This window comes from Odontesthes bonariensis, chromosome 15 (genome assembly GCF_027942865.1).
Source record: "Odontesthes bonariensis isolate fOdoBon6 chromosome 15, fOdoBon6.hap1, whole genome shotgun sequence".
In the NCBI taxonomy this organism is placed as follows: Eukaryota; Metazoa; Chordata; class Actinopteri; order Atheriniformes; family Atherinopsidae; genus Odontesthes; species Odontesthes bonariensis.
In genome coordinates, this window is record NC_134520.1 from 14,050,083 (window position 1) to 14,068,289 (window position 18,207).

Here is an 18,207-nt window from a genome sequence, read left to right on the forward strand (position 1 = left end):
AACTGAGCTACATATTTATCATTACCTGTCTAGAATACAATAAATCTAAAGATATTTTCCTCTCAGAGATCACCATATACATTTTTCAAAGAATATAAACATTGATATCCCCAAGATCTTAAAAGAATGCCAAAGTATGTAATACAGTCATTTATTTCACACTACAACAACCCCAGGATTATAAATGGAAAGCACTTCAATTGATACACTATCTTGTTTCTTTTAGTTATTCTGCCCCCAGTGTGAGTTTTCACACATAATTAGCCGAATCATTACAAAATATGTTTAATACTCTGGTAATATAAAAACACCAGTAATCCTAAACTCAAGTTTTGGAGAGACAAAGAGAGAGAGGGGTAGAGGCAGGAAGTCAAGGAGAGGTTAAAGGAATCAGGAAATCCTTCAATGACTTGGCATGCCTGTGGGGCTGAGAAAACAGCAATCTATATTTGGGCTCCACCTGAGCAATTATTCCACAAGAACATTGATTCCAGCAGCACCGGGGCACCAGCAAAGAGACTGATTAAAAGATTATGCTAGGCATACAGAGACTTATGAAGTACCTGGAACAGAAACATACACAATCAAACATACATGCAGAAAACACATCTGCACACAAACCAAAAACTGCAGTTCTCCTCTTATATAATAAGCTACTCCGTGCAGAATATAACAAGAGAACCAAGTCTTAGAACGTCTCTGGCCTCTGCCACTTTCTCTCTGCTTGGTGGCTGACAAAACAATGGCTGAAGCTGAATTTCTTCCCTTGTGTTAATTGGGCACTTTCCTCATGGCTGATGTGCCATCAGAGCTGCCTGGATCTAGACCAATTAGATACAGTAGGTCCGTATTGCAAATGGCAGGAGCGTAGGATGGATGGAGTTAAAGAAATAAGGAAGGAAGTCATGCCACAGGATGGTTGTGAAAAGCTCTCAAGAACACAACAGTCAATCTGCTTGCTGACTGGAGCAACAGTGATTTGAAATTAAAATGCAGATATGGAGTATGCTGTCAATGGGCAAGCTCTGACTGATAATGTGAAGGGGGACTTAATGGAAAGTGGCTGAAAGTACATTCAAAAGTCCGACAGACAGATCCAGGGGTGCACATGTAGTTAACTGTATTTCAAGTTGGCAAACTAGCGGTTAGGTCTGATTATGTTGCACAGTTTCACGTTCATAGAAACTCCAAAAAGACTAGGGGCAACAGTGTGGGCCATCGAATAGAGATTTTAAAATAAAAACATGGATCAGCGAATCTTGCTAATATCAGACAATCGAGCACAATTATCATTTAGAGCAGTGATACTCACTATTTTTTTCACAAGAGCCACATTGGCAGAGCAAAATCAAGGGAAGAGCCACTTTTACGACAACATACAAAGTCCTCTTTTGCAAATATGCATTTCTACATATAAAACATCCCACAAAAAAAGAAACAACACAGCCAATACATTTTCAATTAAGACCATATTTGCATATTTGAGGGGAAGGGAGGGGGGGGGTTCGATAAGCTTCTCATGAGGTTTTGGAACTCGGGATGTCTGATACTGGGATGAGTGGAAGGTGGCATGCATGTCCTTGACTGTCTTCATGTTGTATTTGTAGTTTGTTGTTGTAATCATAGTGAGACATTCAAGATGAGCATGGTTTTTGTGCTGGTTTTTGCCCTTTTTTAATTAAAAACCGATCCATTGTGCCTGCATCTCACGCTGGCTAAAGGAGCTAGCGTGCTCTGCGGTCAAGTGTGACGGTGGTTTAAGCGGGCTGCGTTGCCAGGTTTAACAGTGCCCCTTTTAGGAAACACCATTAAGCCTTAAGTAATACTTAATAAAAATACTTAATATAACAAAAACGCAAACTCAATAAAAATACTTAATGCTGTGCAGTATTCGCTGCTACAGCTACTATGCGAGTGTGAGCCATTAATTAAAGCTTGAGGAGCCGCACGTGGCTCGCGAGCCATCTTGCTATCTCTGATTTAGAGTCTGGCAGTCAGATTCACCTTCAATCTATGTGACAGTCAGTGTAGTTGAATGATTACATTCATTTTTATTCAAGATGTTGTCGTCTTTCCAGCCACTGTATGGTTAAAAGAATAATATCCCAGCAAACTAAATTGTGCAAACCTTGATTTTAACTTAAATGGTAGTAGAGACACATGACTGGGATCTTCCCCAGAGACTAAGGTAATGCAGCAAACAATGTATATTTACATGTTATGTGAACATTTAAATCTCAGTTTGAAATGCCCATAACACATGGCTTGTAGTATCTAACGATCACCCCTGACAATGGTGACGATATCAAAGTTGATATGTTGTGTCTCATCAGAAACAATAGTGACAGTAAGCACCGCCCTCTTGAGTTATTCCAGAGACAGTAAATCAAAACTTTAGCCTGCCAGCCACCGGCTACACATACACACTGTGTTGAAAGCCTCACCGTACGGTCTGATCAGTCAGCCAGCCGGCATCGCAGTTGTCATAGCCATCGGCAAAGGTTGCCTGTAGTTGACCTGGTGTTGCAATGGCTGCAGAGTTCTCCACGCAAACCCTCTTAGCATCAGAGAAGGACAAGGCGTAACGATCATGAGGGGCCCTATAGTGGAACACAACACCTGAAGAAGAGAGATAGAAGATGTGATGACCTGAAGGGAGGGTGCTCCAGAAACTAATCATATAAATGTATGACCTGCAATCTTTAAATCACAGATATATTTATTAACAGCAACCTTGAGCCATTAGAAACTGAACATGTATGTTCAGAGGCACATAAACGGGAAACCCTCTCGACATTTTCATCATGTGGTGATGTTCCATCTGTGCAGGACAAAGCAACAGCCTTCAGGTTCAGCAAGCTGTGTAAGTGAGTCTCATTTGCATCAGATAGTCGACTGGCTCAGTGTTAGAGAAAAGAGATGTTGCCCTTGGATACAGTGTACGACAAACAGTGGGGATGTTTATTTTTCTGCTTTAACAGAACACACGGTGCTGCACCATGCTGCACTCCGCCTGCCTCCGCACTCACGATGGGATGACAAATAAAGCAGACGAAAAAGCAGAACAACACTGAAGTCTGAAAATGTGTGTATTGAATTACAGTGACAGAAAAAGAGGGTAATAGCGAAACAAGAAAACCTAGGTAAAAGAAATGAACTGGAAGACACAATTCTCCTAGCTGTGGGAGGAGGAAATTTTTGTACTTAAATGGGTACGGAACTACTTCAGATGTATCCACCCACCTCCCAGCTCGACCTGTCATTCACACACCCCCGAGAAGCATCCAGCTTCTTGTCGCCGTCTGGCTGCTAACATGGCTCCTTTATCTTCTCTGACTTTGTCTGGGAGTGTCAGAGATTCCTGTAAGATGGATGTCCGAGTGGCAATTTGAGCATTAACACTTCAAGCTCTGGGCTGAGAAAGCCTATTGTGTTATCGAATGTGGCATTCTCACACACACATACAGTACCCACCCAGGTCCCTCAATCCCAGCAGTCCATTCAGCAATTTGGTCATTACGTTCTTACTCTCCACCTCTTAGTTATATGGAACATAAACCCTATTTTTCTTTTTTCTTTCTACTTCTTCTTATCTTTCAAATCCATCTTTTTCTTTTGAGGCTGTAGGACTTTGTTTAAACAGAGATGCTAATTCACTGGGTAATAAATATGCTAGAGTGACAAATAGGTTTCTTCTCTTTATGGGAAACCTAATACCATTCACACGAGAGGGTTAAATGTCCAATATACTTCATCTCTATTTTTACCCTCTGGATCTTCACACATTCGCACACAGTATCCAGGGAGTAGAGCAAAAAGGCACCATATGTGGCTGTAAGATGCCCTCATTGTAGCACGGGGAAGAGTTGTTATTCCCCTGGCATTTGAAAAAGACCCGTGGACTAAGTGAACTTCATATTTTAGCAATAAAAAGTATACAGTGGAATTGCATTAATTTTTATGAGCACACTAAGACACAGAGTCCTAAAATGTTTATATATGGGCCTAACATTTCCTGAAACACACTTATCGGGTTTTTGGGCCAGGTGAGAATGTTATTCATGTCTGTCAGTATGGAGTTACAGTATAAATACTGGAAGTAAGGAGAATATTGTTTGTATACATTTCTATGATGTTTCAGTACAGTTTTAGAGTTAACCATAAAACTGAAACCACATAAATGGCTTGCTTACTGCTCCTGACAATGGTTTTGTCTCTGTGTAAGTCCTGTTAGACCTCAGTGCTGCATTTGACACATGGTTGACTACAACATCTTATTATAAAGACTTTTACATATTAATGGCATTAAGGCTGAAAAATATAGAGCTGCAGTTTCCGTTGTCAGCGTAACGGCTCACGTACTTGCCTCTGTAGTGAGCTCGTTATCAGAAGATTCCACAAGGGGGCACACCTGATCACATTTACAGGATGTAAACGGAAGCACTCTGATAAATGGTAAACATGGTGTCAATAGAAGAGGTTAGCATTTCGTTGTTCCTATGATCACGACAGAAAAAGCGACTGTGGCAGTATCGCAGATGGTATGCGAGACTTCTAAACCAAGCATGGAGAGAGAAATAGATGATGATAATTGAAACATTAAAAGTAAGCCTTACACACCCCCTACGGGTGACCTAAATATTGCAGCTTGAGTACACGTAACGTTAATTTTGTGCACAACCGTCACACCAAATGAATGCATGATATGCGAAGCAGCCATGATAAACATGAGTGTACACAGTACGCGAACAGCAAGTGTATTTTTTTCTAGCAAAGGATACTGCTTTGGACTGCTCTATCTGATACATTCCTGTTTTTTCATGTAAATGGTGCTTTTTTCCACACTTACCAGAGTTATTTATGATATTCCACAGGGTTCTGGATGAGGAACAATTATTGTCTTTTGGTATATGTTATCTTTAGGAAATATAAGGAAACATAGCATGTGTTTCCATTGTTATGCTGATGACACTCAGCTCTATTTGTCTATGAGACATCAGGAAACTAATCGGTCATGGAAGAATATCAGGAACATGCTGTCCCAAAGTGACATTGAAAAACTTGCCAAAGCATTGACAACATCTAGGCTAAATTGCTGTCATGCAATTCCATCCTCGCGTCCAAAGAACTTCTTAGGACTTACTTTAAAGATCTTATTGTTTCCTATAATTCCACTAAAGGTTTCGGAGCGCAAACTTACTTTAAAGTGGTCCCCAGAATTTCCGTGTCTTTAGGAAAGCATAGCTTTCTCATAGGAAAGCAGAGCCTGTAGCTCTCAGGCTCCTGATCTGGTGAGCCAGCTCCCAGCCTGGGTAGAAAATGCTGAAACCCTATCTGTTTTATGACTCGTATTGAAACTTACCTTTTGGAATTAGGGTTACTTGTAGTAATCTACACATAAACACGCCTGCCTCTCAACCAGCGTCATGTGGTATGGCTGCAGCAACAGTATAAAGCAGGTATAGGATATAGATGGATTAAAAATCACAATTAATTATTATTGCAACCAGTGTTTACATACCACCTAACATCCTCAGACCTGCCAGTGTTGCGCTGTCATATAACAATTAGATTTTAACTCAACTGAAGGCATTGTGCCATTCAAACTGACCAGTCAGAATATTACATGTGAAAGAAGGGAGATGGTAATAAAACCAGCAGAGAAAAGGACAGAAGCCACAAGGAAGAGATTAAGAAAATGTTAGAAACATGCATACTGCTACGAGAATAGAAGTGTGGATTAATGTGATATTGACACAGCTAAACAGTATCAATACTTCCTAATTAATTAACATGTTGAGCACTGAGCAGAATGAGTGAGGACTGCTGCGATCTGCCATGTAGCGTGACCAATTAGGAGTAAGCCCTGGAGATGGCTACTCCTCACTGGCTTCATAATTGGTTTCTCTCTGAAGGAGTAGTTTCATGGCATTGATCACCCAAGAGGGGCAGGACACTGGGTTTCCAAAGCATATAAGCCGAGAGTTTGCTTGCTTTACGTAAAGCGCTTTTGAGGAGAGAAATTAGGAGCTCCGCTGGCTTGAGGACAAGAGATAGCAACCCTGCTGAAGTTTTGAAATTAGATATGTAAGCACACACACACAAAAATGTTTGTGTACACGTGTTGTTCATATGCAGGCATAGAAAGATGGTCTTTGTTACTCTAGATAAAAAACAATCTAGCCACTGTGTTGAAATAATAAGGTCTGCTGTGCTTTTAGAACTGTTGTTAGTTATGTTCATTTTCGCATAGTATGTGACAAGTGACAACATGGTGTACAGTGGCTTTGGTCATTATGATAATGGCGTATCATTAAAAATAGTGAATTACACAAAAAGAATCTGATTGTAGCTATAAAGCTAAAATACTCATACATAGTTATTACAGTTCTGCTGCAGTGAGCAACCACTAAGTCTGTAATTCCACGAATATTGGAGTGCTGGATAGAGGTAATTCACCAAATGTTTGGTCTATGCCACCAAGAACGATGTAAAACACAAAGAGCAGCTCTACTTAACTTCAGTGTACACTGCAGGGTATCAACCTAATTGGCTTCTTTAGGCTTTCAGTGCATTGAACAGCACTTGAATGGCCCAGTTCTATTATATTTAATGTGTTTGAATTCCTTCTTCTTTCCCCATCATCATACATTCAACATGGACAGTAAACAACCCCGACTGTAATGATTGTATTGCCTTGCCATGGGATAACGGGGTTGTTATTATTCATAATAGTGGACCTTAAAAGCATAGCGGGAACGGTTTACAGCCAAAGAGTGTAGCAGTGATTCTGGCAGGTAATATTTTGCAGAGCTGAAAACACATTACACTAAGATCACACACTGCAATAGCCTTAATTTCCTTGTTCACCACTTCTTATCTGTGGGAACCAGTGTCACATTTGCTGAACAAAAATACTGCATTACAGAGCTAACTGTTTTTTATGTGAACTTCATAGAAAATCCATTGTACACTGTAAAACCACTTGTTTTGATATTTTCCTTCACTCAGAACACACTGATCTTTGATACTATCATCAGTCCAGACAAATTCTGTTGAATTTAATGCACTGTATTGATAAACAATCATTACCTATTGTGCTATTATGCTTGGTCTTGTTTATTCAAGAGTTGCTCAACTGTAAATACTCTGTTTTGGTCTGTTTTGGCATGAAATTTGGACAACTTCAATTCAAAGCAGCTGCTTTAATATGGCTCTGCATTTTATTCACCTGTGACCTCCAGCGGAACTGTGTCCTGTTCATCATTGATGCCCACCACGACTTCGCACCGGTACAGACCAGAGTCGCTGGAGCGCAAACCGGTCAGGGACAGACTTGCATTGTAGCGATTCCTATTGTAACCTGGCAGAGCAACACGACCCTGGAAGGCCTTCTTAACCTGAAAAAACAGGAGAGAGCGATTCATGAAGGGTTTCATACTGTATTTCACAGGCATTTAAGAATGGTTCCCCCCTGGCTAGTAGTGTACCTTGACCACATTGTCTTTGGCCACTAGGACAGACTGTTCCTTCTGCAGGCCATCAGAGCCCCTCTGGCCCCAGACCTTGGTCCACTTGATCCTGGGGGGTTCATGGGATGAACCAATACTGGGGCGGAGGGTGAAGAGGCAAGGGAGCAGAACAGTTTTAGACATCTCCTCACTAATGGTCTGATGGGTCACCTTTCGCATATTCACCACTGTGTCAGCATTGGTTAAACCTGTGGAAAGGACAGGAGAGGAAGAATAAATCAATCCTGTCATGTACAGTAATGGCAGCCACAGATTGCTATTTCACATTGCATAAAGGGACTTGCTTTCAGGTTTCAGGTTTATATATATATATATATATAATTTCATAAACCACACTTCCACCCTGGATATGCATTAAGGAATCATTATCAAGCACGTCTTTGCAGCTGAAGGCACCACCATCACCATAGAGACACAAACATTTCTATTATAAAAATAACAAGTGAGATTATGGATAGAAAAAAAGATCACTGTTTTTGTTCTTGTTCCTACAAAGTTACACTGCATTTTTTACTGTCGTTTTTACCAAACAAATTAATTTTACACTGGTCATACCATACTTATCATATATTACCATAATACTTTAATCTGTGTCACCTTGCTTGAAACAACGAAGGTAGCTCATTTACAATGCAGATGGAAGCAGTTTACAAAACTGTCATTTTATCTCTGAGCTATATTTGCTTCAGTTCATCCAGTGTGCACAGTGTTCAAATGAGGTTTACCGGTGAACCCTTACACCTCATCTGAGTTACCATTCCATTTCCTGTTATTTCTGAGAGCACACAAGTCACTATGTCTAATCTAATTCTCCCCCATAGCCCAGCAGCAGTACATGCATTTTCAATCACCTAGCCAGTTGTTAGCCACACTGCTAGTGGCAAGTCTGTCGCTCAGCCCACCACTTTGGTCCACACTTGTATGTCTTGTCCCCAGTTTAACAGACTGCTGAGATGTTCCCAGAGATCTCAAGAGGGGGAATTCAATTGACTTACAAATTTCACTGACTTTTCCTCTAGTCACCGTGAGGCTGACATCTGAAATTTAAGTGGAATAGCTCAAGAACTATTAGACAAACTATTAGACGGAAGCTACAGCCTCCTTTAAAATGTAACCCCTTAAATCTTTTTGTGACTCAGAAATAAAGAACAAATGAAGACCAAACAGTGACTCTGAAGGCGTTGGGTCTGGAGGTTCTGAAGTTTTTCATGGCACCCATAGTTTAGGAGTCAGGGCTTTTCAGTTGGTTGCAAAATTATTTTTTTTCCAAGTAGACACACATGACTTTTCTTTATATTATTTATGCTCTGTAATTCCTTAAAACTCAGAATTCGTGTCCAAATAAAGAATCTCACCTATGTCCCTGCACTGCCATGGTGTCCCTCCTCTTAAGCCCTGCTTCAGACTGTCTCAGTTTGTATGGATCTCTGACTCCTTGCAGAACCCAGGTAACATCTTTGACAGCGGTTTACTCCCAGGAGACTGGACAAATACCTGATACGAGGCCATCTGTCACAGCTTTAGCCCTCCTGGGCTCTATAGGACCGATTTTTATTTATCTATTTATTTATGTTTGAGAGCTGCCTCTTGAGAGCTGGACTTCCTCTTTCCTGAAATACTGCACCCCTAAACCTTCATCCATCTCTATCAGGTGGGTTTGTATGGCTTTTTGCTTCTTCAAGGATTTTGAAAAAAATACATCTTCACCCTCTTCTGACAAACATTCATATTTCAATTCCAATGTTATTTGGTGGTTTAGGTTCTACATATAAATACCAACGTGCATTAACACAATCAGTGGTTATAATTACAATAATGAGATCAGAGATATGCAGATTTCCTGGTCAGAGCAACTTTTATATTATATAAACTAAATTGGCCAGGGTGGTTGAAACATACAGGTAAAAATAATACAGTATTATAATATAGTAAAAAAAAATGAGCAGTTTGGTTTCATTTCACTGGAGTCACTTTCCACTGTTTGTCTTGCTGCAGTCTCATTTGATTGAATGCATGCTAAAGCCCTAAACCTTATAGGGCCAGCCTGTCCTGTCTGTAATTAAATGGACTGTTGGTGAAACAGCGTTTTTTTCCCCCCCAGCAATTACAGGTACGTCAATGTGAGTTTCTCAATCTATGTCTCTTTTTCTCTGCCGTTTTATTTTGCTCCCCACCTGTTCTTCAATTCTCTCTTCCCATTTCCACTGTCACCATGGGACCACCTACCAGATTTCAGATGAGCATTTTTTACTCACTTCTTTCAGTCACACACCTCTATTTTAAAAAAAAAAAAATTTCCCTCCAGCCAATGTATAAAGATACTGTCTTCATGCTACGATATGAGTTTCCCACCAGATATGCAGGGGAAACTCTCACTCTAAATTCAACTTTGAGCCAGTCGTCTCATTGTTGCCATGATTTAGCCAACAAAGGTACATTCCTTGTATGTATGCGTGGCAGTGCAGGTGTGTGCCCTGGAATGCACTCTTGAGTGAAAACATTTAATCTCTTATTCTTTATTCAAGAAACATCGAATGTACACAGCTTCAAACACACCATTTTTCATTCCTGACTGGTTGGCCCGTATGCTTTTAAACACACACACACACACACAAAAAGACACTGGAATGACTGTTATTGCTCATTCCTGCAGCCGTTATACTATTGGATTGCTCATGCTACAACACTGAGAGCTTAACACTGGCCCTCCCATCACTTTTTCCCCCTCCCTACTGACACATAAACACACATAAAAATCCACTTCTCTGCTTCTCCCAGTGACATTATGAAGACAGGTGCAACAGTACTAACTCCCACGCTGATCTTTGTTGTTCTGCCTGGCATTTTCAAAAAGGATTTATACTCTAAAATGGCCTCTAATTTTGCACTTAGAAGTGAAGCCCGTTGAATAAGGTGACCTGTGAAAATAAAATACAACAGGCTTTCAAAAGCAGAAGGACAAGAAGAGATAAAAGGGAAGGTGAAAGCAAAGCAGCAGAAAATCAAATCAAAAGCTAAAGCAACCAAGGAGATGACTTTTTCTAATGATCTTCTTTTCTGTTCTTTGTTAAGGGAATTAAGGACTAGTTCATAAAAATATACTTAATCCCTTTTTGGTGGATAGATACATAAGGAGATAAATACAGCTACTGTAGATAATACGATACTCAGCAGCTGAGATTAACACTCGCCCCTTTTGCTTTAATGAAAGCACCAGCATGGACTCCACGAGTTTGTAAAAAACCTGAGAAACATATTATCCTAGGTACAAAGAACCTCTTGTGGTGTCAGAGAGGTTTGTCATTTTCAGTCTTCAAGTGCAGCATAAATGTAAAGTGAAGTTGAGTTCAGGTGGCTGTGGAGGAAAATTGATGAAAGTCATCACTCCCTGGTCTTCTGTGTGTTTGGGCTCATTATGCAGCCATCATATAAATCCTTCTCCACAAAGATGAAAACCACAGGGTGCAGCATGTTTCTGAAGGGCACAGTGCTGCTTCATACTCAGGTTAGACTCAATTCTGAACAGATCAAATCCTCTAACTGCTCATTCAATGGAACAGGCATTTCTTCGACCAGTAAATATACATCTAATTATATTACACATACATCAAATATTTTCAGTGGGTCTGGACGGCAGGCAGGCTAGTTTAGCTTCCAGACTACAGACTCCTGATTCTGAGCTATGCTAGTGTCTATGGTTTCTGTTTTGTTCATTGTTTTGTTTTAGCGTGGTCTTTAGGTTTTCCATATTCTGTGTTCAAGTTTACGTGTCGTCATTGATTTACATCCTGCGCCTCAGTTACCTTGCCTCCCGTTTTATTTTGTAGTGCATTTCCCGATTGTGCTTTTGAGTTTACTTTAGTTGTTGTCTCACACCAGGTCTTAATTTGTTGATCGTTTCAAATGCATCTTGTTGTTATCATCTTCTTTAACATATGTAGTCCTGCGTTTTCCATTGTCATTGCCAGATTCTTGTTGACTTTATTCTTTTGTGTATACTCCTCATACCGAGCCTTTGTTTCCTTCCCACACTCAGCCTTACATTTTTGGATTTGTATTATTATTGTGTTCTGGAACTTTTCAGTTCTATTTAAAAAAAAAAAAAAAAAAAAAGATTTATTTATCACTATCATCTTTCTTTTTCCAGAGTTTTAGTCTGAATTGTGATCTCTCTAAGCATTGCAAAACTTCACCTCGCTTTTGTTACCACTGGGGTTACTATTTTAAAATGCGTTTCTAGCATCTTATTCAGTATTAGCATTTTTTTTTTTTTATAAAACAATAGAATTTTCTAGTTTCAACATTAGATTAGTGTTAAGTTTACAGTATAAAAATATATATAAATAGGTTAATTGGCACTATCTTTAGTCACTGTGAACGATGTTTCAATGTCTAATTTTTTTGCTAAAGGTAGCACTTTGGTGTTCTAAAAATCAAATGGAGAGTTGAACTGTGGAGAACCTTTCCAATCTAACCATGCACAGCATGTCCATATTAATGAAAGCTCAAACATTCCTTGTTTGCTCTTTAGGAGCCTTGTGAGGCATTTTGAAGAGGGTCACCTGCAACCTGTGGGCTATAAAGCGAGTGAACTTTATCAAGAGTCTTTAACTGATCAAGATGACCTAATGTCCTTTGCAATGACTCCTTTTTCTTCTTCTTATATTCATCATTCTAGATAGATTCTAGATTAAGACTTTATTGTCACGTAGATACATGAAATACACAAAATTACTCCTCCACATTTAACCTATCCAGGTTGGCACCTATTGAACACACACATGCACTTGACAGTCACGCACGCACGGAGACAGATGCCATACACTGGAGCGGTGGGCAGCCATTCACAGAGCCCGGGGAGCATGGGGGTATGGTGTGGTCAATGTTGCCAAAACACACTGCTTACACACCCTTTTCTACTTGTATTTTTTATGATATGAGAAAAAGAAAACTAGATAGATGGTGTCAGAATTTTTCTTTGCATATTATTGTATTTGTGAACCTGGCTGCAACCAAACAAAGATGGTAAAAAATAAATCAGAAACCATTAGGAGGAGAAAAAACATACATGTGGGAGAGTGACTGTTCAGAATCAGCCAATTATATTTAATTCAGTGGTAAATAATAGTTAATGATGGTGTAAATTTTCTTCCTTTTTGTTTTTATTTAATTTTTTTTCTCCCCTCTTATTATCTTCCTATTTGTTTTCACCTTCTTTATGTAAGTTATAATGGAAAACATGCTTTATGCTGTTTTTCAAGCACAAAATCCCACCTTGTTTATTTGAGTTTAAAGAATATATGTATATATATATAAATGTATCTGCAAGGTGATAGAAATGGATGTGCAAGGAAAGTGAATTCACTTCATAAATCTGTTTTAATGGATCGCAGGGGCCAAAGGACTCTTCTCTCACTTTGACAAGGAAACAACAAATGTTCTGTATGAGATAAACAAGCATGATTTTTTCAATCATAACTCAGAGTAGGGAAGCAGGCAAACAAAGAGAAAATACACCAGCAAATACAGTAAAAGAAATGGGAAAATCGGAAAGTGTATGTAACCGGGAAATTGGAATGATGTGATGTGGAAAAGTAGTCAAGAGGTTATGATGGTAAAAGAGGAGATGGACTGTTGTGACTCAGCAGGCGTGTTAAAAGTAGTGATACGCACATGTTTTCTCACACATACACATGTGCATGCGCGCACACACACGCTCAAACAGCACAATGTTCAGAAGAAGCTACCAGATTCCACTCCCTGCTGTTACTCTTTTCTTTATCCTCTTTGAGGATGGGGCACTTGCCTTTGTTTTCCAGACACATGCACGTGTCCTTCCATCTCCTGTACACATACTCAAATACACACTTAGACACAAGCACACAAAGGCGCAGTCCCAAAAGACAATCAAAGGGCAATTTCTGATCCACCTAGATGCGAGCTTACCAGGAACAAAAACAGGCAAATTTATTCTTCAGCAGAGAAGCTCAATAATGCTATTATGTTTGCGGGGTGGTTCCACCTGCATAAACACCATTTGGGTAACATTATGCTATCTAAGCTGCCAAAAGAGAGAGTGGTTCATACTAAGCCAACTAAACTTACAATCATCCTTATTCACAAGCACCTGTCTCCTTTCTCAACCTTGCTGTTCACTTTATTTGGACATGTGTTTACTGCCGCTTTCAGATTGGGGCTGCAATTCATACAAATTCATCAACCAAAATCAATCGCTAAGTCTCTTCTTGAAAAGCTTAGATTGCATCTTGAAGGAGACGGTGTGAAAATTAAAGACAGCAACATTGTTCTCTTCGTTCATGTTGATGAATGTAAACTAGCGAGGATCCCAACGCCAACGCTATCTCAAATCTGCATTTAGATGGAAATGTGACCGTCTTTTGTTTTATTATCAATCCCAATTTCATATTCATCTTTGTGCCACTTTTGTCTAAAAAAGGCATGCCTCGATGTGAAGGTAAAACAAAGAAGATTAAATCCTGAGTATCAATACGAAGCAGAAAGGTGAAGAAAAAGAACATATTTGCTCCACGAGAAACATTGGCTGGTAAAGGGGACTGTTAAATGCTAACAGGCAATCTTTTACTGACATTGTCTCTTCTCTTTGACTAAGTGTAAAAGCCTTAAGAGTGGTATGATGTAAAGGGACACAGCCTCCACTTGCGGTTGCAGATACAGCACCCAGATTGTCTTACTTTCTGTCTACTGCTGCACAGTGGCATCGATGTGATCGTCACCATTGCCCCATCTGTCGTCCTTTTAGAGGAGCTTGCGAATTATTAAACACGGTTGGAGAGTCTTTATGTGGCTGGCACGGTGCCGCACACAGATACAGGGTGGGCGGTGATGGCATTTTCACTGTAAAAAGGAACACAATTGAGAACATCATTCCTCGTTTTCTTTGTTAATCTTTATCTTCTCCTTTATTTTCAGGATGCCTGCAGTGGGACTTCAGAAGATAAAAGCCCCTTTGTCTTCAGTTTGCCCAATTCAACCCTATCAGCCTGCCAGTCAAGAGCTACCGGAACTGATCAAGTGCATCCTCTCCGGTTGCACTACCACTCCACTCCTGCTGCCTGCATGTCAGCTGATTATGTGTTTGTGTAAGAGTGTGTTTGTGCAGAAACATGTGTAAGTCATAAATCATGACAGATGAGCTGTCAGACTGAGGATTGCTGCCATTAGTTGATCATTGTGTTATGAAATGACAGCTGATATAATGAAAACAACTGGATTGTAACAGACTGAGCTCTAAGAGTTTTATCATTCGTATAAGGCCTTTCAACTCTAGCTTGTCATGTGTAACCACACAGTGATGTGGTGCTGAGCCTCCTCTCGCTGGCCAGTGTGAATTATCAAAGATGATCAATGTCGGGTTAAAGCTGCAGTCGGCAGGTTTTCAAAATTGCGAGTCTAAAGTCGGAAAATTCGAACTGATACAACTTTCAGGTCACTCCTCCAACCTCTAACAAGCTCCAAATCGCCCCCCAAACCCCTCCCCTTCTGTGGACGAGGTTGTGCACGTGAGTTCACACCAGTGTGCACACAAGCTAGGGCAGACTCACGCTCAGCAGCGTGTGCACAAGCTGTGATTGACAGGTAGGATTCCTCCACCCTAACTTGATTGGTTAAAAACAGCCGGGAGCGCTCGGTTTTTGCAAGCATGATTACAGGCTTCAGAGGGAGCTACAGATTTCCTTATTTTTCCTAAACAGCCTATTTAATATTCTACTTCTAGAATCCCATGACAGTTCAAGCTAATATGACTAAAAAAAAGTTGCCGACCGCAGCTTTAATGCACCTATGTATAAAAGGGGCTATTGGTTTTGACATGGAACATTGTAGGGGTGGCTGAGCAGTTCATGAGAAGAAGTTAAAACTGATTTTAATCGGGAAATAATTTTTTTAAAAACTACCTGGGAAATAATGATAAAAAAAAACTTCTATTGATATAAGAGCTGTTAAGTAATTACAATTTTTATTTACAATTAAACACATAATATGTATTCTATGACGATTTACAACAAATCAAATTATTTCAGTCCCACTATCTAAATGAAAAAGATTTTAAAGCACAATAAGCTCCATACAAATATATCATAAACCAGGTATTTAGCTTTAGGAAAGTGGCATGTGGATAAACTGGTTATGATGCATTTGTTGTGAGAAGTGAATGACTTTGTCCACAATCACTCACTACTTACTGTGTAAGTAATGGTCCACATCGCGAGTTTTCCATTTTGTTGTGTTGTTTGAAATGCAAAGTAAGACTTTAGAAAACCCTTTACATTGTATTTAAAGTACCCCATAATCATAATGCACAGTGAAAAACCATTTAGATATTATTATACATAATCCAGCAATTTAGAATCAATCAACAACAGTCAGGACTTTCAAAATGCTTTTCAAAGCTTAAAGAAAACAGAGGAATTACCAACAGTGAAACCTGCAATTTACCCAGCCTACACGCAACAAAGGTACTATGTCTTCAGAATTGTCTGCTAACTGTGGTTTGGTATTCATGTTACTTTAACGTTCATGTATGTGATGGGAATACAAACAGAAGAAAAGCTCATGTCAGTATGTTTTCCTTCAGGAAACTCTATTGTGCCCAGCAAGCCCACTAGTTTGGACTAAACCCTTTTGTGCCGCACTCTTCAAATGAGACCCTACGTTTCACAAGAAAAAATAAAATAAAAAATGGTGAAGGTTTGCCTGAAACAATGACATGTTAAGGTTTAAGAAAGGGTGAAAAATGGGGAGACTGAAGCTGACCAAATCCTCAAAATGATAACCATGGCAACAGAGGCACAACAAGACAAGAAGAAATCCCATATTTGATCATGTGTTCTCGGGTCGACCCCCACAAAGATCACATGCAAACTCCTATAGTACTGTACAATGTGAACTGAATGAGGTGCCTCCTTGTTGTCCATTGGTCTGTTACACTGCAGCACAACTCTACTTTCCTTACACAAAGTGTATATAGTAACAAATGTGTCAAGGAACACATGTAGACACTAAGTTATAAACCCACAGTCAGATGTACACGGTAGCCATGTGCATGTATATGCATATCATGCCTGTCAAAGATCAGTAGATCTGTCTGAGGGATGTCATGCATTCCACAAGTTGGTTATACATCTTTTGAAGTAAGAGAGAGCCAGAGCCTTAACATTATCAATTTCATTGGACACTGTACTTAACTTAATTCCTCAAATAAAACCTTGGATTCAAGGATTTAGTTAAAATCTGATCGTCTTATATCGGGTTGGGGTTGACATTTCCTCATAGAGGCCAGCACATATGCAGGAAGAGTAGGGAGGTAGGGATGGAGGGAAGAAAGAAGACGAAGGACAGAAGAAAAAAAAGAGGCAAGCAGGAGAAAAACTGAGAAAGAGGGATCCGGTCGAATAGCCCAAAAGGAAAAATCCCTTTCTGTCATTATTTCCTGGTTTCTTTTCCTTGACCTCGTGAAAAATATCATGGGGTTAAGGATAGAGGTCGGGGAAATCTTTCAAGGACTTAAGAAAAGACAACCGCACCGCAATGAGAATCCGACCACACTTATACTAAGCTGTGATGTGGGTCTGCAGCACTGAAAACAGTTCAATAAATATTCTAGAAAAAGGGCTTTAGATACTTTGTCTATGGCAGTCTCATCACATTGGGCGGCTATGTCATGGCTATGTCATGTATTTCATATTACGTATAATATAGAATATGACTTTATTATCAAAGTTTGTAACTGAAAAATGAAAGAAAAAAGAAAAAAAGTTAAATATAGTGTTCTCACAGGCTGCTCACACTTACCCTCTAGTCCACATGTTTAGGTACATTAAACATAATTAATTTGACTGGATGAAAATAATCAAGGGTCGCTATAAAAGTTGCGGCCACAAGCAATTGTGGGACATAATTATGTCCTATCTTTTTTAATGAAGAATGGTCCAGTGAATCCCATGCTAAAGAGGATAATTAAGGAAGCATTGGCGCTCCTTTCCTTAGTATTTGGAGAATTTGAACAGCTCTTATCATGCTTGCTGCTCAGATACTATCGGGTCATTTAATTCAGTTAGGGAGATCCGAAAAGGAGAGGAAAAGGAAGAGGAAGAAGAAGAAGAAAAAACAAGTCATTACAATGTACATACCATAGTAGCTAAATATCAGTTTATAGAAGTCAATGAAAATAACCATGCCCTTCTGATCATTTCTGTTGTGCTGGATTTAACCTTTAATGCCCATTTGATTCCTTCATTTCGAAACACTTCAGATCAATCCGGGCATGCTCGCATGTCTTTCACAAAAGCCATACTAAAAATGTGAGTGTTTCTATTCAAATAAATTCAGAGAGGAATTTCATTTGATACAGTGCAGAAAATATCAACTGGGTAATCACATCTTCTCAAGCTAGTAGTTTGTAAACCTATTTGCTACTTTGTTTATTCAACTTTTTGGCACATAGTACAGTCTCTGTCATCAATCCACCAAAGAAGTGTAACTTTTTCAATGAGCTCCATGGAAATTCTGAAGGGAAGGTTAATAAAACAAAGAAAACAGTGAAGAAATAAACGATGGAGGACTTTTGCACACCTTTACGGTTTTCCACAGAAATAGATGAACTTCCATTTGACTCACATATAAACAGGAAGGTATG

General features: G+C 39.5%; 1 protein-coding gene across 1 annotated transcript in view; it reads right to left on the bottom strand.

Moving 5' to 3' along the window:
* Positions 1 to 18,207, bottom strand: part of ncanb (neurocan b) — a 146,365-nt gene that overhangs the window by 90,879 nt on the left and 37,279 nt on the right. Inside the window, exons 3-5 of the mRNA XM_075485086.1 lie at positions 7,491 to 7,720; positions 7,232 to 7,400; positions 2,445 to 2,619 (exon numbers count right to left, since the gene is read on the bottom strand). Of these exons, the coding sequence (XP_075341201.1) occupies positions 2,445 to 2,619; positions 7,232 to 7,400; positions 7,491 to 7,720 (574 nt within the window). The remainder of the gene's footprint in view (positions 1 to 2,444; positions 2,620 to 7,231; positions 7,401 to 7,490; positions 7,721 to 18,207) is intronic.